Genomic DNA, 26,143 nt, shown 5'->3' with positions numbered 1-26,143 from the left:
ATTTTACATCCTTAATGTATACCATCCAGTGGTATATCACTTATTTATCTTGGCAAAGTGTTTGTTTTGCATGCATGAATTATACTATTAAATATTTTGTTCTGTTCTAAATATAATTTGTTCTACATAGGCTGTATATGTATCAGATTTCTTCAAGGCAAGAAACTCTCCTTTTCAAGAAAGAAAAGAGGAAGACTCTCATACCACTCTGCATGAAACACCAACAGCAGGAAATCACTACCGGAGCAATCACCAGCCTTGAAGGGTGGCAGATGAAGCTGGCCTGCTTTTTAAAGGAAAACAACTGCTACCAGAAGGCAAGAGGATGATGTATCTGTCGTCCTGGTGTAGAGGCCTTTATGGACTGCCGCTGCTGCTACTATACCTCTTGGATGCCCACTTTATCTGTGTAAATAGTTACAGTTAACACAATGTTATCTAATAGCTGAAGTTCATTCAAGAAATTTCAAGCTTTCCACTAAAACAATGCCCCACCTATACATTTTTATTAAAAAATGTAATGCTTATGTACATGTGTAATATGCATTGATTTAAATATACATATTAAAATGTGGAAAACTGTCTTGAGATGGGAGAACCACATAAACACTACACTAAGAAGCGTCAGATGGTGTTTAAAATCTCACATCTATAAGTAGAGGCTGGCAGCAAACACAATATCTCTCTTGATTTTGGTGATTCCTAAGAGAAAAGGAAATAACATTTCAACTTGTAAGACTGTATCTCAATTACCACATGAATTCTTACACATTAAGCAAGGACAAATTGCCATACCCAGATTTAAACTGAATGACAAGGCCTGCCTTTATTACCTATGTGGAAATATAAGCTAGTATGATACCTACGCTGTTAGCAGAAATCAATAGCACTGACTTACACCAACAAAATAGGCTGCCATTCTTTGATTCTTCACCATCTTGGCCAAGATTCATTATGGAGACAACAAAACTATTTACAAGCATCTTCCTTCATCTGGTCTCCTTGCTTCAATCTTGCTATTCTATGGGCCTGTCCAGTTTGTAACAGCAGCAACTACTTTTGTAAAACACACACTAGGAGCACCATTTCTGTGTTTTAAACCTTCAATCACCACAGAGTAAAGGATAGGCCAATGTCTTCCTTTCCTTTCTCCCCCCAAAGTTCCTCTTTTTTACTGTCTTCTCATTCAGCTCTAGTTACACTACCCTTCTTGTTGGCCAATATACCAAGCATATCTAAAGGACTTTAAATGTCATCTTATGGAGGCCTCTGGACTACTCATTTATCTCCCCAATTCTCTTTGCCTGGAACTCCTCACCTACAATGGTTGTAGACTCAGAACTATCTATTTGGTCTGCTTTAATTGTTGGCTTATTTATTGTCTCTCCCATACTAGAATGTAAGCTCCATGAAGGCAGGACTTTCTGTTTATTGCTATATCCTCTAGTGTACTGATGGTGAACCTTTTAGAGCTTTCCAAGGTAACAAACAGTGGGCTGTGGCATGAGTGCCATAAATTCACCGGTGCTTAAACAATGCCTGGCAGATAGTGCTCAAAACTTTTTCCCAACAGACCCTCTAAAGTTTTACAGAAACACTATTTAGGTAGTCCTCTAGTGACCTGGGTTGTTCTCAATGGCTCATCTCTCACAAGATTACTAGAAAAAGCTTATGAATGAGATACTGACCTTCAGCAAATTTATTTTCCAGTTCGGTGTTTCCAATGGCTTTTGCAGCCTGACACATCTGTCGAAGGAGTTCTTCCAGGCGCCTCATACAACGAATTATGCTGCCTGGAGAAAAAAGAAATCACTTGTAAAACTTACATAAACAGAATGGTAGAAAGTTTGTTAAGAGGCAATGCAGGGAAACATGGAATGCTAAACAGTAGTTAGAAGGACTTTCCATGAAATAAATAAACTAGCAAACCTGACAATTGCCTGCTAGGTACAAGAAAGTCTACAAAGAAGAAAGGTAATTCCAACCTTTAGTGATACCAACACAGATTTACTAATAATATCTTGACATTTGCATTTGAATACAATGTGCCTGACACATACTGAGTACTTGGTATTGATCACTTTCTTTTTCTACCACCACCACCACCACCAGGACAATGACTTACTATTGAGAAATCTGATATAATTCTGAGATTAGGGCTTTGGTGACATTAAGACACACAACTTAATTTTTATCCAAAAGAACACTTACATGGCTGGGGATGTCGCTCAGTGGTATAAGTGCCTGCCTGACAAGTGCAAGGTCCTGAGTTTGATTCCCAGTACCAAACCAAACCAAACCAAACAAAACACTTCTACATGAGTATAGAAATAGAAAAAGTGAGTTATTAAAGTGCTTTAAAAAAGGGGGAGTGGTTCCATGCTGGTGGCAGAAGGAAGACTGAGAATCCAAGTTACTTGTAATTCTACTTCCATGGCTAGAAAAATAAGTATGTGAAGGACTCCTCTAGGCAGAGTAGCTGTATCCTCTCCAATGAAGAAAGCCTCCAAAAATTTATGAGGAAGTGGCTATATGATACCCATAACCCATAGTTTACTTTCTTATTTTGAGCTTTTCAAAGTTAATAGATAAAATTTAAAAAGCTGTTTCTTCTAATAACCTTTATCAGTGTAAAAAGTGACTCCACAAAATAGTTTTCAAAGTAACTATGACTGTATCACTTGCCTTTCCCAACATTGCTTACTATCATTTTATAGTTGGATTTATACCTTCCAGGTTCAGAAGAACAGTTTCAGATCTCTGACTAGAAGCCAGGACTCCCAAATGGTAGTAGACAGAAAATGTATTAGACACTTTTCAGAAATTGATGAAACTTGTTTTTTTCTATTAAGCTAGCTGAGGAAATTAATTGTAAAGTACAAGGATAAGGATTAGTGAAGATACTCTTAATGGTCTAAATGGGAAATAAATTAAAGCAGGTCTTAATGCCATCTGAAAAAGTTTCCTGTGGAGCGATACAAAAGACAGAAAAAAACACCCTGAGGGTAGGAAAGATGAGACACAGGAAGAAATGGGACTGAAAGCAAAACCATGAGGCAAACATGAACCTAGCTTCACGAGTAGTAAGGGTAAAAAGATGAGTAGCCAGGATAGCCAGCCATAGCTTCTGCTCAGTCAGAAGGCAGCAACCCTGTATAAATTCCCAGCTTGACAAACTGACAGCAACTTTACCTCTTCCTTGGGTGGGATAAGATATCTGCCGGGACTCATTCCTGCAACCTGGTGCCCTTGCTCAGGATGGTGGCTGGGGAACCTATGCTTCCCTACTACTCACCTGCTTGAGAATATTCTGCTACAACTTACTCAAAATATCAGTGGGAAGCTCTCATGAGTTTGTTTCTGTGATGATATGGTTCTGGATGGTCCCAAGCATGATCTCTGATATTAGGATTACCCTCAGTGATACACATGGAGTTCAATCATTAGAATATGGCTCAGATTTCTGCTTTGTCACTTTTAGACAAATGAAAAGTTTATTTTTTCATAAACTGTAAGCCATAGGTTTTTTTAAAACTACAAAAAGTACTATTCTAGCTACTAATTCTTTGGCTAGTAAAACATCAATCACCCAGGTATATTACAGGGACTTCCAAGTCAGTATTTTCAAAGACTAAATTGATCACCTTTCCTCACAAATTTCCTCCATGAGTTCAGTTTACCCATTTTGAAAACAAATAATGTTCCCTATTTTATAGTTATTGTGATGAGCGTGAAATAATGTATGTACGGTCTTAAGAACACTACTGCCAGGAATTCAGTAAATACTGGCTATGCCTGTTACTTCTGTTCTCAGATGCTAAGAGTACTATGCTCCAGTACTGGGATGGAATGAAAGGAAATCCAGATGTAGAAGGGAGGGAGGACAGAGGCAATTAACATCTTATTACACATGCAACCAGAAATTAAATGAATGTACTAATAATTCTATTTTAAAAGAAAAGTAGGGCCTTAAATTTAGGTACACAGCACTTAAAAAAAACAACAATATATTCGCAGCTAATTTAGGACTGAAATGAAATCCTTTACAAAATCTTCTGCTACACAGGATAAAAAAGAACCAGGCAGGCTCTCTTCAAATGTGACATCAAACATGCACCAGGAAACACAACCTTGACACCATTTTAATATTTGTCTAAATTACAGTAATTCATTTGAACCAGAACCATTGTCAATAGAAGTTATGCCATATGAAATAAATTAAGATAAATTATAAAATTAAAATAAACGCACATCTAGGGCTAGAGATTACGCTCATGTCATATTTTGTAAATACTTCAATTTCTGAAACATTTAGCTGTGACAGTTTCAGGTAACAAGCAAACAATTAGGAAAATGAGGCAACCAGGTACAGGATTACACAGACAATGGATCTAGTTGTTATCCCCAAGTTTTATCAATAAGTCACTGTGTGTGAGCAAACACTGTCAACAGCTGCCTGCAGCCTATTGGTTACTCCCCACAGGGATTAATGAAGACCATTTTTACGTACTGAATTATCTAGGTCTCTTTCCTATTTACTACAGTTCTCTGCAGTCCAAAGCTTTCCTTACTCCCAGCTTTGGAAATCATTTTGCCTCATCAATTAGATCAGTTGGTCTAGATATGAGACAAATGCTTGAAAGCTGTAATTTATTGCCAGGCACTCTGAAGCTGATGAGAAACACAGTAATCCACTGGTTTGTTACATAAATCTTTTCTTCTGGTTCCACTACAGTAATAACAAAATTCTTTCTAAATCACTAATTTGTGCTTTACAAATAGTGGTTAAATAGAACATGGAACTCATGATTTTAACCATGGTACAATTTAGGATCATCACACTTTTTTTACATTTAGGATTATATTACCATTCTGGAAGAACTTTCACTATTATTCATGAATCAAAATTTACTTCGTTAAGTGTTTTAAGTTCAATTTTTAATATATTCAGTTATATAACTGACCAATATTTAATTTTAGAACATGTTTACTGCCTTCAGAGAAATTCTGATCTGCCTATTCTGGACAATTCATATGAATGAAGCTACACAATATGTAGGCTTTATGTCTGCTTTCTTAAATTAGCTTCTCAATGCGTTTAACATGCACTTCTACTATGATCTGGTATTTTTTTTATTTAAGAGGAAAAAGAGAAAAACACAAAACAAACCAAAGCGGTGTAAGGGTACACGTAATACAGGACTACAAAAAAACAAAACAAAACAAAAAAACCCAAAACAAACAAACAAACAAAAAAAAACGTAACAGTAAGAAATCACCTGTTAGTAGATTACATATTATCATCTTGAAAATAGTTCCTCAAATCACAGTATCAAAGAATACAAGATGGACATTCAAACAGGGAGACTGCAAACAGCTGTGTTCAATGATCCAAAAACATTGATATAGTCAGCTACTTAACGATCTGGTATTTTTTTAACAGCCAAAAGATACATGTTTTATTCTCCTACTGATGGACAGTTGGAGACACTTGCATTTTTATAAATATTAGGTTATTTATGAACAAAACAGTATCATTCTCATTAAAACTAGAAAGCAGCAAATTTCCCCAGATGGTATTCTTTCTTTTAGCTTTCTGGCAACCCTGAAATAGTGACCTACAATTCATGCCCCAAATTAATACTCTTACCTAGTTTGGTCTGAGGTTATGGTCACAAATGTATCCTGCTGAAACTACTCACTGCTAAATCCCAGTTTAAGTTAAACCTCTTCTGGCAGGGAGACGGGATGCTGTGTTACACTGCACCCAGCACAGTGCTTGAGTCTTCAGGGTCTCAGAATTATTCATCAAATGTTGCTGAGCTAAATCCTTGGCAATATTTTCTCTAAATATCAAAGTTATTTGTTTTGATACAAGAAACAACTACATTCTACCCTATATTTCAGAATGATAAGTTACTTATATAAAGTCATCAAAATTTTCCAACTAAATCCCAATAAGAATGGTTCGCTTCCATTAGACATTCCCAAAACAAAGTGAATTACAGAAAGTTAAAAAAAAAAAAAACAGTATTTAAGGAAAATCATGTCATGGCTTTAATCATGACAAGTATTAACTACCCTGTTAATGCTGGAAGAATATGTAAAATTATTTTTGAGGTTCAGGGTGTGAAACAATCTGGTACCTTTAAAAAAAGTTTTTTTTTTTTTGTCTTTTTCATTTTTATCGGTACCAGGGATCAAACTCACGACTGCCTGCTTGCAAGGCAGGTGCTTATGCCGCTGAGCTAAACCCCCAGCCCCCTACCTTTTAAAATTAAAATTCAGTAAAGGGAATAATCCAAGAGGAAGAGATAATAATCATAAATATATATGCAACAAATACCAGTACACCCAACTATGTAAAATAATAATGTACATGAAAAATCAAATAAGCCCTAATATAATTGTATTAAGAGACATCAATATCCCCACTGTCACAAAGACTGATAAACTAGACAAAAAAATCAGTAATAAAATATCAGAACTAAATCAAACTTTTGAACAAATAAACTTAGTAGATGTCTATAGAATGTTCCACTCCACAACACAATATACCTTCTTCTCAGCTACACACAGGCCACTCTCTAAAACAGACCATATACTGGCTCACAGAACATGCACCATAGTGAAAATGGCCATACTCTCAAAACTGTTATACAGATTCAATGCAATCCCAATCAAAATTCCAATAGCACATCTCACACAATTAGAGAAAACAACCCTAACGTTCATCTGGAGCCAGAAGAGATCTAGAATAGCAAAGCCAATCCTGGGCAACAAAAACAAGACGGGGCATCACAATCCCTGGCTAGAAATTATACTATAAAGCTACTGTGATGAAAACACTGTGGTATTGGCAAAAAAAAAAAAAAAAAAAAAAAAAAAGACTCAAAGATCAATGGAACAGATTAGAAGGTGCAGACACACTAAGCTACTTTATCTTTGACAAGGGCCAAACACGTTCACTGGAAGGATAGCATCTTCAATAAATGGTGCTGGAAAACCTGGTTCTAGACATGCAAAAGATTAAAACTGGACCCATATCTTTCACTATGTACTAAGCTAAAATCAGAATGGAACAAAGATCTTAATATAAAAACAGAAACATTAAATCTGCTGGAAGACAGTAGGTAAAGCTCTTAAGACATTGGTGTAAGGCAAAGACTATGAACAAAACCCAGTTTGCACAGGAACTGTATCACAAAAAATCAATAACTGGGATCTCGCCCTACTGAAAAATTTTACACAGCAAGAGAAACCACCAATAGGGTGGAGACAACTCACAATGTAGGAGAAAATATTTTCCAGCTCTTCCTCAGACAAAGGATTATTATTCAGAACATATAAAGAACTCAAAAAGAAAAAAAAAAAATCAGTCCTCCCAAATTTAAAGACCAATTAAAAGATGGGCTTGGATGAATACACACTTCTCAGATGAAGAAATACCAAGGCAAGTAAGGATGTGAGAAAAATGTTCAACATCACTGGTCATCTGAGAGAAGCAAATTAAAACAACACTGAGATTCTACCTCTTCCCAGAAAGAATGGCTACTATTAAGAAATCAAGCAATAAGAAATGCTGGAGGGGCTATGGGGAAAAAGGAACTCTTCTCCTCTGTTGGTGGGAATGCAAACTGGTGCCACCACCGTAGAAATCAGTGTGCAGACTCCTCAGATAACTAGGATTGGAGGTCCTATTCAACCCAGCTATTTCCCTTCTGTGTATCTTCCCAGAAGAATTAAAAACATCACTACATTGATAAATGTGCACCCATGTTTATAGCAGCACAATCTGTAATAGCTAGATCTTGGAGACAACCTAAATGCCCATTGACTGAGGAATGGATAAAAAAGATGTGGTATTTTTATACAATGGTGTACTACTGAGCAGTCAAGAAGGGTAAACTGGAGATTTTTACAGGTAAATGGATGAAACTTGATATTATACTCAGTGAAGTAAAAAGACACATGGGTTAAAAAAATTCAGTATCTTACTTGGAATGAATATGGTTTGAACATAAGCACATTATGAGTTTCCGATGCAATTTGATTTCTGCCTCTAAAAATACAGAGACATCATACTCTGGTCTAGCTAGAATTTTATTTTTCTAATCACATTAAGCATGAGGAAAAACAAAATGAGGAAGCAAAGGCTATCTTTAAATAGAAGAACTAAGTTACACAGTAAAAATAAAAATAAGAACAGTGTGATATTTCTATGAAATATAAGATAATTTATTTTCATTTTTAAGAAAGTTCAATGTAAATACCTAACTTAGTAAACAGTAAACCCCAACATAAATGTTTTCCTGACAACTACAGTATTTCTAAATATGATCTTTATTATTTTTTCTTCTTGTAATTAAATTTACTCTTTATATATGTATTCTCTGTACTATTCCACTTAAAATTCCCTCCAGTTGGCTAACAATTATTCTTCAGTTTCTTAGAATTTTGCTGAATACATTTAATCTTCATTATGTTGTAATAAGAATCTAAGTGAAGCTAAGTTATTAGACATGGAATGACTAATCATTTTCTACTCTAATTTTAGTTAAAATCAGAGCAAAACATTAAGTTCTAGCCAAGAGAACAAAACCAAAGAGCAATACAGCCATACGAACACAACTTCTTAGGATTTTGTTTACTTGTGATTGCAGTGTCTGGCATACAATGATATCATATTAAAATAGTTTCCTAAATTTACAGCATTTATAATAAGAAGGCTGCTTATTAGGTAGTACAAAAGATCAATAGAGTATAGGCACAAGATCCCATTTAATTACCAAAAATTTTTAAGCAAAATTTTACAATTTTAAAGTTAGGGATGAAATGTGCTCTGCAGAGCAAGTCTAGTCCAAGAAAAAGTAGGAAAAAAGTACACTCTGTAGTATGATAGTGGCCTACTGAGACAGAGAGAACACAGCAGCCACCAAAAATTTACATTACTAATGTTTAGTTACAGCACTATACATATTTTTGTATTAGGATGAAATATATGTATATGAAATTTAACCATACCTTCAAAGACATCTGTCATTTTGCAGATATGGGCAAAAGTAGCTCCTGTTGCCCAGGTGTATACCACATCCATTAAGTGAGGCTTGAATGAGCTTAGGTAAGTTTCCTCATCAATTTCCAATTTTGCTTCTGCTGAAACTTTTGCAATTCTTTTAGCACATTCCTTTAAAGAGAGAAGAGCTAGTTAAAATTCTATACTTGTGATCGCCCATAATATTTTTATTTTAGGTTTCCAAAATCAGTATTTTACAAAGTTCCCTTTTAATCTTAGATGGATTTCTCCTTCTAAGTGCCAGCTGTACTGCTAAGCAATTTAAGGTTTCTCATGTTGAAATGGCTGAGAAAATGTATCAACAGCATGATTTCTATAAAATCCCCAGAAATCTTCATTAAAATTATTTAAGAGCAGCACTGAACTAATCTTTGTTTCATTAATACAGCACACAGAGTAAAACAGACTTAGAAAACTATAAATGCACAACAAAGTACTCATTTGGTAAAATATTTAGTTCCCCAATAACGCTTAAAAATATATTCTGTTTTTCATATTTTATTTATTTGTTTTTTGATACCGGGGATCAAACTCACGACCACATGCTTGCAAGGCAGGCACTTATGCCGCTGAGCTAAATCCCTGGCTGTTTTTCATATTTTAGCAATAATGCCTTTACTCATGTTTTCCTATTCTTTAACACTAAAAAATAATAAGTAAAATCAAATTATCCTAGAAAATAACGAAAGAAATGAATTTACTTCTAAAAGATATTGTGGCTTTGAGGAACCAAGAGGTAAATAATTTCTCATGATAAAACATTTTAAAATTTTATTATAAACAAGAATGCAAAAATGTGCAAAAAATTTAACTAAATCTTGGACTAATGTAGACAGTTTATACTGACAATTTACCACTAGCATTATTTTCTCCCTTCAGTATTAGAAATGGTATTTCATGGAAAAACTGACCTAAACTTATTTTTATTTATTTATTTATTTATTTATTTATTTATTCCTTTTCTTTTTGTGCAGTACTGACAATTGAGTCTGGGAAGCACTGAGCTATATCCCAGACCTTTTTAATCTTTTATTTTGAAGCACTTGGTAAACTGCTCAGACTGCTGTTGAACTTCTTGAGATCTTCAGTCTTATGATCTAGAGTAGAAATCTGTCACTACACCTAACTCCTCCATGTCACTTTTGATGGTGAAGGGTGTTCTGAGAAGTGGTGAAGGGTCTTGCTATGCAGTTCAGGCTGGCCTTGAACATACCATGTAACACAGGCTGGACTCAGACTCATAGCAATCCTATCTCAGCTTCCAAATGCTGGGATTACAGGTGTGTGCTACTGTTCCTGGCTAACATGCCATTTTTAGTATTGAGGAAGGAAATGATGCAATCAATGAACTGCAATATAGCCTATACACAATGAATTTTAAGTATGTACTCATAAAGACTTTATACAACTCTTTACAACAACGAGGGAGAACGTTTAATTACCTAAATGAAAATCAAAATAAATGTTAATAAAACAGTATGATGAATGACATCAAATGATAAACATTTATTTTACAATGTACTATTTTACCTGCATTTGACGAAGTGGTCCCGCTAACTGTTCTGTTAATTTGGGCATTTCACTAGACTACAAAAGAAAAGAAAAATGAGATATAAAAACACAGCTTAAAATATAGGGCTGGAGATATAGCTCAGTGGCACAAATGAATACTTGGCAAATGCCAAGGTCCTGAGTTCGATTCCTAGCAACTCCCAAAAGTACACTGCATACCACCTGCTTGTTAAATATGAAGCAAAATCTTACAATATCCATTAATATCAAAGTTTTTATAATTCCAATTAACATTGTAAGACTGCAGTTATTAGCATTTTGAGTATCTAATCAAACCTTAGTTTATATAAGCAAAATCACCATTCCTCATAATATTTTTCATTTTCAATTATTACATTCAAGAGGACGAAAATGACACTACTAAATTTGCAAAGCATGTTTGGTAACAAGCCATGTATTTTTTATGACTATAATGGAACTAAAGGACATCAATTATTATACATAGTAATTTAGTTTTATGAACATATAAATTATCAACCATAATAATTTTGAAACAGCTTTAGGGAAACACAATCTGTAGAAACCAAAAATTTAGGATGAGTAAAGAACGTTTGTATTTTACCCAGATACTTCTAGTTCTTTAGCCAAGTATAAAAGAGTTTACCTTTTAATCTGAAGTTCAGTGTTCTTAATATTGCTTTCCCACTAGTGAAGTTCATCAATTTCTCATTTAGATAATGCAAAAAATTCAATGAAGTTTTAGATCTATCACTAAATATCTACATAAACTTGGACAAGCCACTTGAAATCTGTGTTTTGGATTCTTACAATGTTTAAGAGTAAAAACAAAATGGACAGGCTGTGAGAATAAGATAGCATCTGTGAAAAAAATTTTGATAAAAGTAGAGTTGCTAAACAAAGATAAAATTACAAGAACAGTGTGCATTTATGTATATAATGTATAGGCTAGGATTTAAAGTAATATAGACAAATACTGAACCCATTATGACTTAGTTGTCACACATCTGTCTGTACCTTAAGTATCAATAGCTACAAGGACTTGGTTTTGATTTGAAACAAATGTTAATGTAAAACATCATTAACCAGGTTCTATATTATTTCTGTATAAACTAAAGCTTACTGATAAGGGATGAAAAAGAAAAATGGCCAGAATGAACTCAGTATCTAAATTTAACCGTTAAAAACAAAGACTACTAAGTATCTTTGATATTTGTAATCATTCATGGACAATCGTAAAGGATCACTTTTCTTTTTCTAGCCACTGTAGGTACAAGACTCCCCCATATAAGGAGAACAAGTGTGACTTCACCAATGCTCTCCTTCTCTCTCATCTCTCCTTTAAGCCTCAATTCACATTTTACTTTATTGGTGAGATTTTTTTCCCCTAATAATCTTATTACAACTGTAACCTCAATCTTCAAGAATCTCTATTCAACCTGTCTGCTTCACTTTTGTCCAAAATCTTCAACACCACTTTACAGAATGTGTTCATATTTTACTTTTTTATCTTCATTCATCACAAAGATATCTGCTCTTTCTAGTGCCTTGATCAGGGCATTGCATACACTGGGTGCTCAACAGGTATCTGATCTCTCTGTATGGAATTTAGATAATCTTTAAATTACTTTTAATATATGTAAAAAGTGTAGGAGCATATTTTACAAAACATTTTTAAGCAGAAGTTACTATATCCAGCTGATCAAGTACATTACTACATTTATTCTTTCTGGAAAGAACTTCATGTGATATTTAGAACATTTTTCACTCAATACTGAAAGCGATAACCACAACAATCAATGACATGCTTCAACAGTGTAGTTTCATTGAACATATCTTAACTGCATATAGTGAGTGACATCTTGCTCCTAAGATTTAAGAATTGGGCTTTGGTTAAACCCAGCTCCTTTGAAGAGGTAATATAACTGGCCTCTCAGAAAACATAATTATTTTAGTACCACATTAAATCAAAACAACAGAACAGAGTAAGAAGTTAGCCACGACAAAGTCTGACATGAATAAAATACCACTGATTTATCTTTAAATCTTCAATCTGTTCAAAGCAAACAACAAAAGTTTTTATTAGAGGGTGAAGCAATGTAGTAAGCCAGAACTAAGAAAAACAACAGCCACATGTATTATGTAAAGTGACCCATTCCTCTTTACTGGGTGTGCTGCACATATTTTAATCCCAGCACCCTGAGAGTCTGAGACAGGAGGACTGCAATTCTGAGCCTAGGTTGGGCAACTTAATTTAGCAAACCCTATCTCAAAATTTAAAAACGTTTGGGCATGTAGGTCAGTACAAAGGCCCTGGGTTCAATCCCTAGTATGCCTCTCACAAAGTAATGACTTCTTTTCATAAGTAAATTTCTTCAGTAGTGCACGGTAGGCATTCTCAAGAGGGCATACATTTTTTTTAAAGGTTATTATTCTATTTGCTATCAACACCACTATAGCCATAATTCTAATCAAGGACCTGAGAGAAGAAACTCCACCCATTTCAACAATACTTTTGATTTAATAAACAATAAATAGGAAACACATATATAAAATAAATAGGTAAAGGGATCAAAAGCAGAAGTGGGGGAAAATGTTTTCCACAGTTTACCTAAAAGTTAAAACTAAGTGTATATAGTAAAAAAACAATCCTCTAAGATTTTAGATAATGATACTGAATTTAGGGCCTTGCACATGCTAGGCACTCTACTATCTCCAATTTGTTTTTTAATTTCTTAAAAGCACTGAACCATGAACTAGTTACATGAAAAAATTGTTGGTAAATCAACAAAAATCTTACCCTCACTGCCTCCTATTTTGTCTATAACACCTAACACTTTAACACAGTTGTTCCAGGACAGGGGTTATAACTCAACGGTATAAGCACCTGCCTGGCAAGCACAAGGTTGTGAGTTCAATTCTCGGTACCAAAAACACAGCAAAACCGAAAACCAAAATAAAATAGTTGTTCCATAGTTATTTTAATAAAAGTTATATTCAATTCAGTTTGATTATTCATCATTTTTATTGACTTTTCCTAATTTAATTTTCAGATACCTGTTTTCATTCTAGGAACTGTCTGATCAGTCTAAACTTTCAAATAATAAATTCAAGTCACAGAACAAACTGAAAACCAGAAATCTGATTAATGATTGTCCACAAATACATTAGTCTCTTTTATGATGCTACATATCTAGTTATTCATTTTCTACTGTATTTGTGTTGAAGTTGCTTTGTTATTAATATCCATAATTATAAACATAAAGCAATAGGCTTATAATTAAGACATCTATTATACAATGTGTGAATAAATAAGTTATGTTAAAACTGTTAACTTACATTCTCTTGAAACACAAAGCAACTTAACAGTGCTGTTGCTTGTTCTGCAGAAAGGTCATTGAAAAGGCCATTAAACATCATCTCAGTTAGAAGGAGCTCATCGGCACTGTCAAAAAAAGAAAATAAAATTTAAATGTCAGAACACAAAGAAACATGTATGCATAGCTATCTTTAGCGTGCAGTTTTTAATAAAATGTATGATGTTACCATGAGGAGTAATCAATGAACAATGACAAAGATGTATTAAAGGAAGTGGCAGGTCTTTATATTTGTCAGAATTTAATGACAGCGTATGTAATTTGGGCATTTCATATAAGATACTAAATACTACAAATGTACACATCTGTTCACATAATTCTTAACTTACAATATACCATGAAAAGTCATTAACATTTATTTACAAAGAGCTCTTAAAATTGGAAAGTCTGATATCATATTAACCTTTATTAACAATTAAAAGGTACTAATCAAGTCACTAGTTACAGTCTTCTTTTGGCCCCTATACACATCTAAGTTTTTAACATTTGGGACAGATGAAGCAAGAATACCCCAAACCATTTACAAAACCTGTTATTCTCTGGCCCTGTCCACTAGGGCCAGCATGATGACACTAAAAAACCACAACTATTTTAAAAATAGCTTTTATACATTGAGAACCATGGCCACCACTGTATGAACAAAACAAAATACATGTTCAGGTATATGTTTGTGGCTTTCAAGTTAAGGACAGATGCAAGTAGTCTTCTAAGGATGGAACTATTCCTCATCATGGGAAATAACTGATGGATTTTGTTGGTTTGTTTGTGACACAGTCTCACTAGCCAGTTCAAGGCTAGCTGGCCTTGAACTCACAGCAATCCTCCTACATCAGCCTCCCAAGTGCTAGAATTATAGATGTGTGCCACCACACTCACCCAACATGGATTTTAGGATGGTCCTACAAACTGCATTTCTTGCAAATGACAAGTTATCTCCTATGCTAACATAAGGTCTGCTGTTTGCACATGCAACAATTTCAATTAAAATGATGTAAAATTTTTAAAAATTTAGTTTCCTAGTCTGACTAACCACATCTCATGTGCTAAATAACCAAATGTAGCTAATGGCTACTATAACGAACAATGCAGATACAGAAAATAAGCCATGCCACCATCAAGAAGTGGAACCTAATTGTCCTTCGCTGGAACTTGGGAGTGTTTGTGACTCATCTGTAATCTAGAGAATGTGGTCAAAGTGATGCTTTATGATTTCTAAGCAAGGTTTCAAAGGGTAAAGATAAGTCAAGAAAGTTGACACAACCTCCACCTTAGGCTGCTAGAATGCTCACATGTAAGCCTTAAGCCTTCATATAGGAAGTGCTAACACTCAGGCTGCCTTACTGTTAAGACACCTAAACTAGACCACAAAGAGACAGAAGGCGATAAGGGAGAGGAGATGAGAAAAAAGGAGGAAGAGAAAAGAGCAAAGAGGGAATAGACAGAGATCCATCTATACTAACATTCCTGCTGCTCCAGACTCCTATTGCTCAGCTTAACAATTTGTCTGGATGGTAAACACAGGGGATAATTGAGCCAGGACCATCAAATCAAGCTTTTCCTGAATTTCTGACAAAATAAAACACTGAAAGAATAAAACAACTGTTGTTTATATCATATAGTTTTGAGGTCATTTGTGAAGATTACCCAAACCAATAATATAACTATTCCTTCATATTTACAAAGGACTGGTTCTAGAATACTGAGGATATCAAAAATCAAGGATCCTCAAGTCCTTTATGTGAAATGGTGTGCTATTTGCATATAGTCTGCATAAATCTGCTCAAACATTTTAAAGTCTGTTCTAGATTGCTTACAAAACCTAAAGCAATGTAAATGCCATGGAAACAATTTGTTACACAGTATTGTTTAGATAATAAGACCAGAAGAAAAAGGTATGTACATGTGCAATTATTTTTTTTCAAATAGTTCTAGCCTGCTGTCTGTTATACCCAACGTTAAGCTCTCTTGTGCTTTCCTGTGATTACCTCTGACCTGTAAAGTCTGCTAAATAAACAGAATGATAACTGTTAATAGGCTAAGTTTCAAGGCATGAAATGTTCATAAAAGTAAAAAAATATACATACAAACTGGGTTCCAAAGGAAATACATTAAAAGGCTGGTGATGCTTGTTAATTACTGACATGTAACATTTTTCTGATTTCTCAATTTCGTGATCCAAAACTGTAACACACAAAGCATTAAAACTTTTCCCCCAAAAGATTAACATCCTTTCTTTAGAAGAACAATTGTATTTTACCTGCTTATCTCACAAGCTACTCGTCCTTTCATCTCTATGACATCTGAAGAAGTAGCAAATCCCAACCTTCTTAAAACACGTTTGCGACACTTAAGTTCATCCATTTGTAAGACAGTTCTTGCTTTCTTCAGTTCTCGCTTTGCAGACTTAATATCTATTGCAATCTAAGAAATACAAAAGTACAGAAAGTTCAAGGATAACATAAATATAAAAGGAGATTCACTCATGAGAGAGCAAAGAAATATTTTATGAGGCCACCTTTCAATATACTTTCCCGTTAAAGGTTTAACATAGTGGGGATGGGTGGGTACAGTATACAAGCTTTTTAAATGCAGTTCCATGACAGCAATGATGTATCTGAAAAGTTACTAAATACTAGCTAAAACATTAAATACAAGGAAAACCTAAAATTTCCATTTGAAAAAGAAGGGGGAGAAAACACTGAAAACTGTAAGAAGCCCAGAGTAGAGAAACACATCATGACTTAAGCATGAAACACTAAGGAGGAAAAGCTAGGAGAAAAGCGAGCAGGTTAACAATTTAGACAATTTAGCTTGGTATTTATTAAAATATATATAAAATTGTATTACAAAAACAAAGTTTCTGCCATACCTGTGCTTTTTTTTCACAAAGTGTATACACAGTTTCCAAATTAGGGTCATTGTGAAGGGGGTGAGAATACATTCGATGCTCAAAAGCCTCTACTTTCTGAATTACTTTTTTCAGTCCTTGATCCTGAATGCCCATATCATCAATCGGATCCAATAATGGAACACCATCAGGAAAACGTTTCTGAACTTCCTGAAATAAAATATGTAAAATTCAAATTTTCTCATCCAGACAAAATTAAGACTAACCTTAATCAGTATTTTTAATGTATTTTTCTATGTACATGGACATAAAAAGAATGTGCACTAGAATTTTTCTAGTTAAACAGCAAGGTATTTTCCCACTGCATTATTTTTGAAAATTCCTTTTTTCAAAAATGTATAGCTATGCTATCATTTTCTAATATAGGGATCTACAACTCACTAATAAAACCAGTATTGCATAGTTCAAGAATTCTGGTTTTGGCATAACTTACTGATAAATCTATCAGTAAATTTAGGTGGCTGTAGCTTCTTCCCATCATATAGAATCTTAAAATTACTGTTTCATATGTGGAAACTATTTTTGACTTTTGGATTATTTCTTCAGTTCATTCTCAGTCAAGGTCCTATTGAGTTGTAAAATACAAACATTTAAAGGGTCCTGATCCCTTTTACTAGCTTCTGTATTACATAATTTAACTATTAAATACAAAAAGCTTGAGTTCAGAGAAGGTATAACTCACGATAGGTTGGTAACCTACCGAGAGAATTTTAGGATCTTGAATAGGCCTCAAAGATCAGAAACAATCTGGCCAATTAGCATCTGCCTAGCACGTGCCAGGCTCTGGGCTTGACTCCAAGATTGAGGAGTGTATTTGTTTGTGTGTGTGTAATGGCCTTACAGTCCCAACTTCTCAGAAGGCTGAAGCATTAAGATTACTTCAGTACAGGAGTCTTTTTATTTATTTATTTTTGAGGCTGGCCTGGGTAACATAGTAAGACACTGTTTCAAAAACAAAAAGAAACAAGAGCACAATATAATAGTAAAAACTACAAATGTTAGTGCTTTGGGGCAGGGGATTTAGCTCAGTGGCATAAGCACCTGCCTTGCAAGCAGGCAGTCGTGAGTTCGATCCCCGGTACTGGTAAAAACAACAACAACAACAACAAAATGTTAGTGCTTCAATAGACAAACACTGCTGTAGTAAATAAGCCAATAATGCAAGCTGCTTCAAGAAAATGACTGTTGCTGGGGATTTAGCTCAGAGGCATACGCGCCTGCCTGGCAAGCGCAAGGTCATGAGTTCAATCCCCAGTACCAAAAAGAAAAAAAGAAAATGACTGTTAAGTGAGCGTAATATTTGCTTCCAGATGCCTGACCAATTCAAAGGAGGCGCCACTACAAAATCACACAATCTACAAATCAAGTAAGCAGAATCACAGGCATGAAGTTTAAGCACAAAGAAAACACTAAAACTTTAGTTTTAAAGTTTAAGCGTGTATTTCAGTAGCCAATTAAGAAATATTTAGTCAAGGGCCGGGGATTTAGTGCAGCGGCATAAACGCTTGCCTGGCAAGCACAAGGTTGTGAGTTCAATCCCCAGCACTGCAAAAATAAATAAATAAATAAATAAATAAATAAATAAATAATAAAATAAAATAAAAAAATTTAGTCATTAAGTGAAGGAAGGAGCCTTTCTCTGGTTTCCTAGTGCATGGTATTTGACATATATGTCTATGAAGGATAAAGAAAAACAACAGTCTAACTTTGATGAGACAAAACTGAGACTAAGTGAAATTACTTCCAAAGTTAAGGTTGAAATATCTTTATTGAAAGATCAGGGTATAACAGTGATGTTTAAGAGAAAAGAATGTTGATAAAGCTAACAAATGTTCCTTTAATACTATTTAAATGTCTATTGAGCAAACAATTTTGTTACTTTTTTCTAGTGGAAAATTAATTTTCTTAGCAAGCCATGATTATTCCTATTGAAAATAAAACTATTTTATCCATTAATCATATTCAAAAATGGTGAAAAGACCATGCACATTATTTCACATATTATTTCACAGATATGTGAAATAAAACAATTTTCACCAATGAATCATAGCTAGTAGGTAACACTTAAGATTAATGGTGAAGTCTTTTTTTTGGTTTTTGGTGAGCCCTCCTTTAGTAATGCACCTTGTTGGATTCACAGAGGAAAACCTACATGTAGATCAGTTATAACTATTTCTATGGAAATAAACGCCACATATTGATAGTGTATTCTTCCTGAAAATAATACGTTTTGAGGCATTTCAATTGCCTTTTCAGAAACTCTACATGAAATGTACATTTAACTTATAAAACATACATACCTGTATTGATTTTAAAACACTCTGTCTATTGTCCACTGGCCGAAGGTCTTTAGGAATATAAAGTCTAACACTGCTGATAGCAGACAAGAGATGCACCAAAACTGGGACAACCTATGAACAAAAAAATACATAACAGTACAATTAAAATTATACATTTTCAAATCCCACCATTTGCTAACCTTGGATCCATCAAAGAAAGCTTAAATGTCACAGGTTTAAGTAGTAATTGCAGCACAGCCACCCACTCCAGGAACTCATATCTAGTAGAAAAGGTTGCATTTAAAAAAAGAAAAACAATTTCAAATTTTAACAGGCAAATAAATGTATATGAAAATAAAGGGTCTTCTCAATACATAATCCTTAATTTGTTAATATTTATGTTTTCACTACTTGGAACTTTTTGGAAAGACTATCCCCCCTGCTAAATTCTTAACATACTAGGAATTGAACCTAGGGCCTCTCACGTGGTATGCAAGTACTCTATTAATGAACTACATTATTTTCAGCCTACCTTTTTCAACACATGAATGTTCTCATAGCGCTACGGAAGAAAGACCTGTTTAATAAGGACAAATGGCCAATTAAGGGCCATACAAATTTTGGATGGACCAGGACAGACTGAAAAAAAATTGTTTTTAAACAGAGAAAACAGCATATAGTATTAAATATACTCTTTAAGAACACTATAACTTTCTTCTATATCTTCTTAAGCCAAAAATATCCTGCCCATACCATCAAATATTGTGTGTTATTTTGCTTCTTTAAAGTGATCCAAGTCTAGTGGGCTTGGATAAACTTTGAGGCAAGGTTAACAACTTCACAGGTACAAATCTATCAGCACAGTGGTCTACACACTCATCATCATTGAGAAAACAATTTTCACTGCTTACTAGTGTTTTATTGAACAGAAATGATGTAACAGTTGAACAAAGTTATGCAGGTTTAAATTCAATCATCAGCTAGTTGTGTGGCCTTGAACAAGGTACCTAACTTTTATTAAGTTTCAACTGTATCATTCATAAAAACAGATAAAATTGTAACTACCTCATTGAACTACTGTGAGTATGAAGTAAGGCAATGTATATAAAATACTTAACATGTTCACTTAAAAAAATTAGTGTTAACAAATGTCTAGCAGATGTTAACAAATCTGCATATAGCAGTACTACAATAGCAGAGATTATATACTTAGGTCATTGAAAAAGGTAGATGCTATTTGTTGCACACTGGTAAGTGAAAACAGACTAAAAAACTGGATAGAGTTCGCTGTTTAAAAAGAACAACTACTTTAATAAGTAGCAATGCAGAAGTAATGTTTCCAGATCTTGCTTTCAATTTTAATGCTAGAAATCCAATTATAGTCCCAACTTTTGCAATTTGATGACTAATTTACATTTTCCCTATTTCTCAGTCTTTAAAAAATTAGGGTTTTTTTCTAGCATAGCAACATTATCAGCTTTCTATCTGAAAGCAACTAAATGAACTATGAACTATTCATTGCATTTTCCCAACTATATTTTTCAAACTTTTAATAGCTTGCCAAACTAGTAGTTTCTGTGCTTTTCCCTCCCTAATTATCTTTTTGGGCAAGCATGCATGTGTTTTTTGGGGATTTATTCTCTTCTTGCCTTCCTTTTTCCTCCTCTTCCTTTTTTTAATGATCTGAAATTAAGTTGCAGTAATACGTCATTTCATTTTATCAGATACATTCACCTCTTAAGATCATGTATGTTTTAAGCTGGGCATAATGTCATATACCTATAATACCAGCACTTTAGTAGGCTAAGGCAGGAGAGGAAAGCACATACATGCCCAACCAGGGCAATTTAATGAGACCCTGTCTCAAAATAAATAAAAGAGGATGGGGATATAGCTCAGTGTAAAACCTTAATATTCAAGCAGTTGATACATAGCCTAAATATACAGCTATGATTTGTCATAGCCCATGTTCTCTGTCTGTATATTTATTATTGCTGAATGATTCTAGTGAGTTTCTTGTGTAGGTAAACACAACAGAAACCACTTATCTAGACCTTGCAACTAGGAACTTTCCTGTCTGTGCCTCATTTAGCTGTAGCATTACATGTGGCTGTAATAAAGAGCAGTAGTCAGATGTATTTGAAGCTGGCAAAGTAACAGTGATAAAACTGCAACATCTAGAACACACTATTAGAACTGTAAATTTCTGCTAATCAATACAATCCAGACATGGCTTGCACCTGCACGTGCTCTGTTTCTCTCTTCTCATTCTCTGAACATTGTCTGGAAAAAAAGGTTAAGTTGTGTTTATGATATATATAAGAGGAAAAGTCACTTTATTAAGTAGTCTTGGACAAAGGATGAGATGACATAAAGATAAATTTGGCATCATAGCTCAGTGGCACAGGTCATTGTACAAGGTCCTGAGTTTAATTTGTGGTAGAAAACAACAACAACAAAAATGGCATCACATACACTCGAAGAAATGGTAAAAACTTACTATGGAAGTCCCAATTTCATTTCTTACACAACGAAGTCTAACCTATCCTGAATAATGCTATTCAATCACTGCGGTTAAGAATTGATGCTTATTTATGAATGGTTATGAAACTATTTCCTTATGTCTAGGATTACGATTCAAGATAATCATCTATAAAAGCAAACAAAATAATATACGTATTTTGTTCTGAAAAATGTGGTCCTCTTCTGTTTTTCTTCTTGTTTCTGCCAGACACAGAGAACAGAACTACTATGAGAGTTCTTAAGTAGTTTCATATAAATTGCTTCCTTTGCAGAGATTGTAATTCTTGTCTGAGAATGGGACAGTACTTCATTTCTAAAGCCTCCTTTACTAATCCCCTGTCTAAGGGAGTTGGAAAATACATCTGTCATGTTCACCTAGGTCTCTAAAGAAGAAAAAAAAGCTTCCCATTGAGCTATAATCCCCCTCTTGAAGTCGTGAATTATATATAAAATTTATTTAACCATGCTAACACATTTTCCTGCCACCCTTAATTTCCTTAACTGCACACACTAAAATAAACAGAGTTTGTAAAAACACTATTGGAGCAGAGAAAAGACCTTTAGTTTACCCACAGTTCAGTGAATACATCTTTGGAAAGGTTGTTTATTGAAACGAATTGAACTGTGATTACTAAGAATTGTGAAGCTTCTGATATCATTAAGTAAAAGAAGCACAGCTGGTAGGCTTAATAATAAAAAGTTAATAAAACTTGGGTCTAGGGCCTGGGGATTTAGCTCAGCGGCATAAGCGCCTGCCTTGCAAGCAGGCAGTTGTGAGTTTAATCCCTGGTACCGATAAAAACGAAAAAAAGAAAAGAAAACAAAACAAAACAAAAAAACTTAGGTCTAGAATAAAGGAATACAGCAAATATATTTCACCTCAAATGTTAACGCCAATGACTTAGTCGTGGTTGCCTGGATCACATTCTTGGCAGAGTCTAAACTTTCAGTGTGAGAATGCTGTAACTTATTATCAGTGTCTGCCATGGGAAGAGACTACCGGCACGAGTGCCACAATTTTACACTTCAAGTTTCAGTAATTTCTAAGGTTCCTTTGGGTACAATGAGTATGTGCCAAATTGAGTGGAAGACTTTATCTCTTTTACCGTTAGATGGTTAACGGGTAAAATAAATGTTAAGAGGAAAAAAATCATACAAGTTTCTCTCAATGATGGAATTCTAAAGATTGAAAAACAAAGATGAAAGGCTAGATAGTATGAGAGTTACAAATAACTTTTAAACACATCAAATCGAATACTTAGAATTTGTGCAAGAAAATTTTACCAAAAACCACTTTATTTATACCAATATAAAAATAGAAAACATTCAAAAAACATGGGTATTTCATGTGCAAGTGAAATGTTTTATATTTAATTAAAAGCATACATAGCCTGGGGCAGTGGCACAAGTCAGCATTTGGGAGGCTGATACAGGACGATTGCTGTCAGTTTGAGGCAAGCCAGGGCTACATAGTTAGTCCAGGCCATCCTGAAGTACACAGCGAGACACTGTGTCAAAAAAAAAAAAAAAAAAAAAAAAAAAAAGCAGCACATATATATATTAAACAACTAAGAAATGTAAGAATATTCCATTACCAAAACCATGCTTCAATCATTTTCATTACATACTTCCGTGGGAGATAACCAACATGGATAGATTTAAACTATAAAATCATGTAGACACAAATAATAATAAAAAATCTCCATGGTAAATGGTAAAATCCACCTTCATGTGAAATTTAAATTATTAATTTATCTTTTACTCTGTCATTATTTACTTGGTCATAATTTGATAAAAGATAAAACTAAAATCTCAATCTTTCTAATACTTCAAATGGTGTTGTTAAGTCAAAATGCCTTAAAGTTTCTCATTTAAAAATTATGACAATACGCTCATTACAATCATCCAAAAAATCTGTAGTGATAGTAAATCACAAAATACTTGAAATCTAAAAAATGAGAAGTACAAACCTGCATCTCTCCTTTTTCATCAGGTTTAGCTGGTTTTGCAGCCTCCGTAGCTGAATTTTTCAAGCTCTCTTTGCTACAGCGTAGAAGTACTTCTACAACATACAAAGGATCCAGTTCACCAGAATTAGGCTGGAATAACAGGATAAAGGAAGTTCATTAATTTTTTTTTTAACAGTGGCCCACAAATTTTAAGTTCCATGCGTATAAGGACCTATTTTCTTAGCATTTAGTCTAGCACATACTGTAGACTAAATGCTTTTATAATAAATGAAGGTTGAGTTCTCTGTACTTCAATACAAGAAAACATAGCAGTAACAACATTAATGAAATAGTATGATCACTGAGACATAAAATGCCACTTTTAAATTTCTAATGTTTAGTTTATCCTATCATCCAGTTAGAAAAAAGAAACTAGAAGAATGATCAATGCCAGAAAATGAATATATCTCTAAACCACCCTAATGAAACAACATGCAAAACAGATTATTTTATGGCTTAGTAACTGGTATTTTGTGATTTCATATCATTTTATTAAGTTTCTTATTTCTTTAATAACATGGTTCTCAAATTCTCAGGAGTAATCACATCTTATGTACTACAGCAATTTATATTAGAGAACAGCATACTTTCTACAGGAAAAGGCTTTTTTGTTTTAGTACAGAATTTTACCCTACTTTTTTTTTAACACTGAATTTTTAATAAAAGGAATTTTTTTTTTTATCGGTACTGGGGATCGAACTCACGACCGCCTGCTTGCAAGGCAGGTGCTTATGCCGCTGAGCTAAATCCCCAGCCCCCTCCACCCTACTTTTTAATAAAACATTTGAATGTCTGATTTTATATGAAATGGATAGAGAAAAGTTAGGGAGAACAAAGATCTGGCTAAGAGGCTGTCACCTATGCCATTAAATATCAATAATCAACAGGCCATATTTATAATCTACTTCTGTGAGAGAAAAAAAAAAACTACACATTTTTAACAAAAGTAAAACAAATTTCCAAATACAGTGGCACCTTGGTTCACAAACTTAATTTGTTTTATCATTTTGGAAAAGAAGGTCCTGTTTGTGCTGGTGTAGGAAAGAAGGCTGCAGTCATGTTTGTCACCTGATACAGAATTTGCAAACAAAAGCATTTGTAAACAAAGGTGCTACTATATCAACCATAAGCACATTATTTTAAATTGGTAAGTTTAAATTTTCTAAAACCATAAGTTCCACTTTCTAATTTAAAAGCAAAATTAGCTTTTATTCAACATAAATTTTTTTGAAATCAAACTATTTAAAAAAGCTTCAGTTTGGTTTGGACATGATAGTATTTTTTACTTGGATGATTACTATCTGCAAAGACAATGAACACATACAGTCTAGTCATTATAAAATAAATTTTAAACTGTCATATCTTTTCAGACAGGGAAAAAATCCTGAATAAGGTACATTCTCTCTAATTGGAAAAATGAATTTCCTTCAAAGAGTTAAAGGACATGTTATCCGGAAGTAACCTATTAAGATTTAAGAGCAAGCTTACTCTGTTAGTTACTGTTGGATTTAGTTCTAAATCTGTAGATTTTTAGTAAATTTAGTATTTTTCACCTATAAAACCACAGACGTGACTACAAAACATATCAGATGTGATATCTATATTATAGAGCGATCTACATCACTTAAAACATTGCAGAAATATCTTCAGGTGTTTCTATAGAAACATAGTTAAAAGCATTCTTAATTGTTTTATTAAGTCAAAGGTAGTTATTAATTTTCCAAGGTTATACCAGTTTTCTCACCCTGCAAAGATTCAAAAGAATTTATCATAAACAAAAAGTTACAAAGTATTAATTTTTGTTCATATGTAATTCCAGCACTTGGGAGGCTGAGGCAGGAGGATCAACATGAGTTTGAGGTTGGGCTGTGCTACTTAAATGAGTTCAAGGCCCCAAAGCCGGCCTGCAGTATATAGTGAGACCCTGTTTCAAAAAACAAAAAACCCCACACAAAATACCAAAAACAAAAAAGTTTCTGGGAATGGTCCCAAGGGATTATAGCATATACTTCTATCAAATGAAGAAACACACCTGGTCAAGAATCTACTAAAATTCACATGAACAGCAAGTGTTCGCGCTATTTTAAATAACATCCTCCTCCTCATATATCCTGTATATTAATTCAGATAGACACTAGATGGAGCAATTAAAGCAGCTGGGAGACTAACTTCTAGGAATGGCAGGATACTGGCAGTCCTGATTCTGCTTCCCACTTACCTGTTGCTGGGCACATAAGGCTGAATGATAAGTGCTTTTGTTTATACAGGGGCCCCTGGTTGGCCAGAAGTTCTATTTTGGGTGTGGGGCTGAGAAAAAGTGCCCGAATAACCCTTCTTTTGGCTTATTAAGGTATTGGTTTCATGTTGGGAGAGGCAAGATGAGAAGAGTCAAGACTACTGCTGCTTCCTCCTTCCCACCCACCCACCTCTTCACTCCTTAA

The 26,143-nt window shown here is 34.2% G+C and overlaps 2 protein-coding genes across 4 annotated transcripts in view; one reads left to right on the top strand and one right to left on the bottom strand.

The window, feature by feature from the left end:
• The window catches only part of Plpp1 (phospholipid phosphatase 1), a 92,240-nt gene extending 91,713 nt beyond the window's left edge, over window positions 1–527 (top strand). For 2 of the 3 annotated variants that reach the window (XM_013152814.3, XM_005003770.4), the window contains one exon: window positions 131–527. In XM_013152814.3, coding sequence (XP_013008268.2) covers window positions 131–262 — 132 coding nt within the window. In that variant the 3' untranslated portion in view covers window positions 263–527. 3 annotated transcript variants of the gene reach the window in all.
• Mtrex (Mtr4 exosome RNA helicase) overlaps window positions 488–26,143 on the bottom strand; it is an 83,194-nt gene continuing 57,538 nt past the window's right edge. The window contains exons 19-27 of the mRNA XM_003470260.5: window positions 23,664–23,792; window positions 19,192–19,302; window positions 16,853–17,041; window positions 16,241–16,404; window positions 13,946–14,051; window positions 10,607–10,663; window positions 9,025–9,187; window positions 1,689–1,793; window positions 488–702 (exon numbers count right to left, since the gene is read on the bottom strand). Coding sequence (XP_003470308.1) covers window positions 650–702; window positions 1,689–1,793; window positions 9,025–9,187; window positions 10,607–10,663; window positions 13,946–14,051; window positions 16,241–16,404; window positions 16,853–17,041; window positions 19,192–19,302; window positions 23,664–23,792 — 1,077 coding nt within the window. The 3' untranslated portion in view covers window positions 488–649. The remainder of the gene's footprint in view (window positions 703–1,688; window positions 1,794–9,024; window positions 9,188–10,606; window positions 10,664–13,945; window positions 14,052–16,240; window positions 16,405–16,852; window positions 17,042–19,191; window positions 19,303–23,663; window positions 23,793–26,143) is intronic.

The sequence above is a fragment of the Cavia porcellus genome, unplaced genomic scaffold (genome assembly GCF_034190915.1).
Source record: "Cavia porcellus strain 051 isolate PalLab524CR breed Dunkin Hartley unplaced genomic scaffold, mCavPor4.1 scaffold_11, whole genome shotgun sequence".
Classification (NCBI taxonomy): domain Eukaryota; kingdom Metazoa; phylum Chordata; class Mammalia; order Rodentia; family Caviidae; genus Cavia; species Cavia porcellus.
The sequence above is the reverse complement of the archived record's forward strand: the minus strand, read 5'-3'. Positions and strand labels throughout refer to the sequence as shown.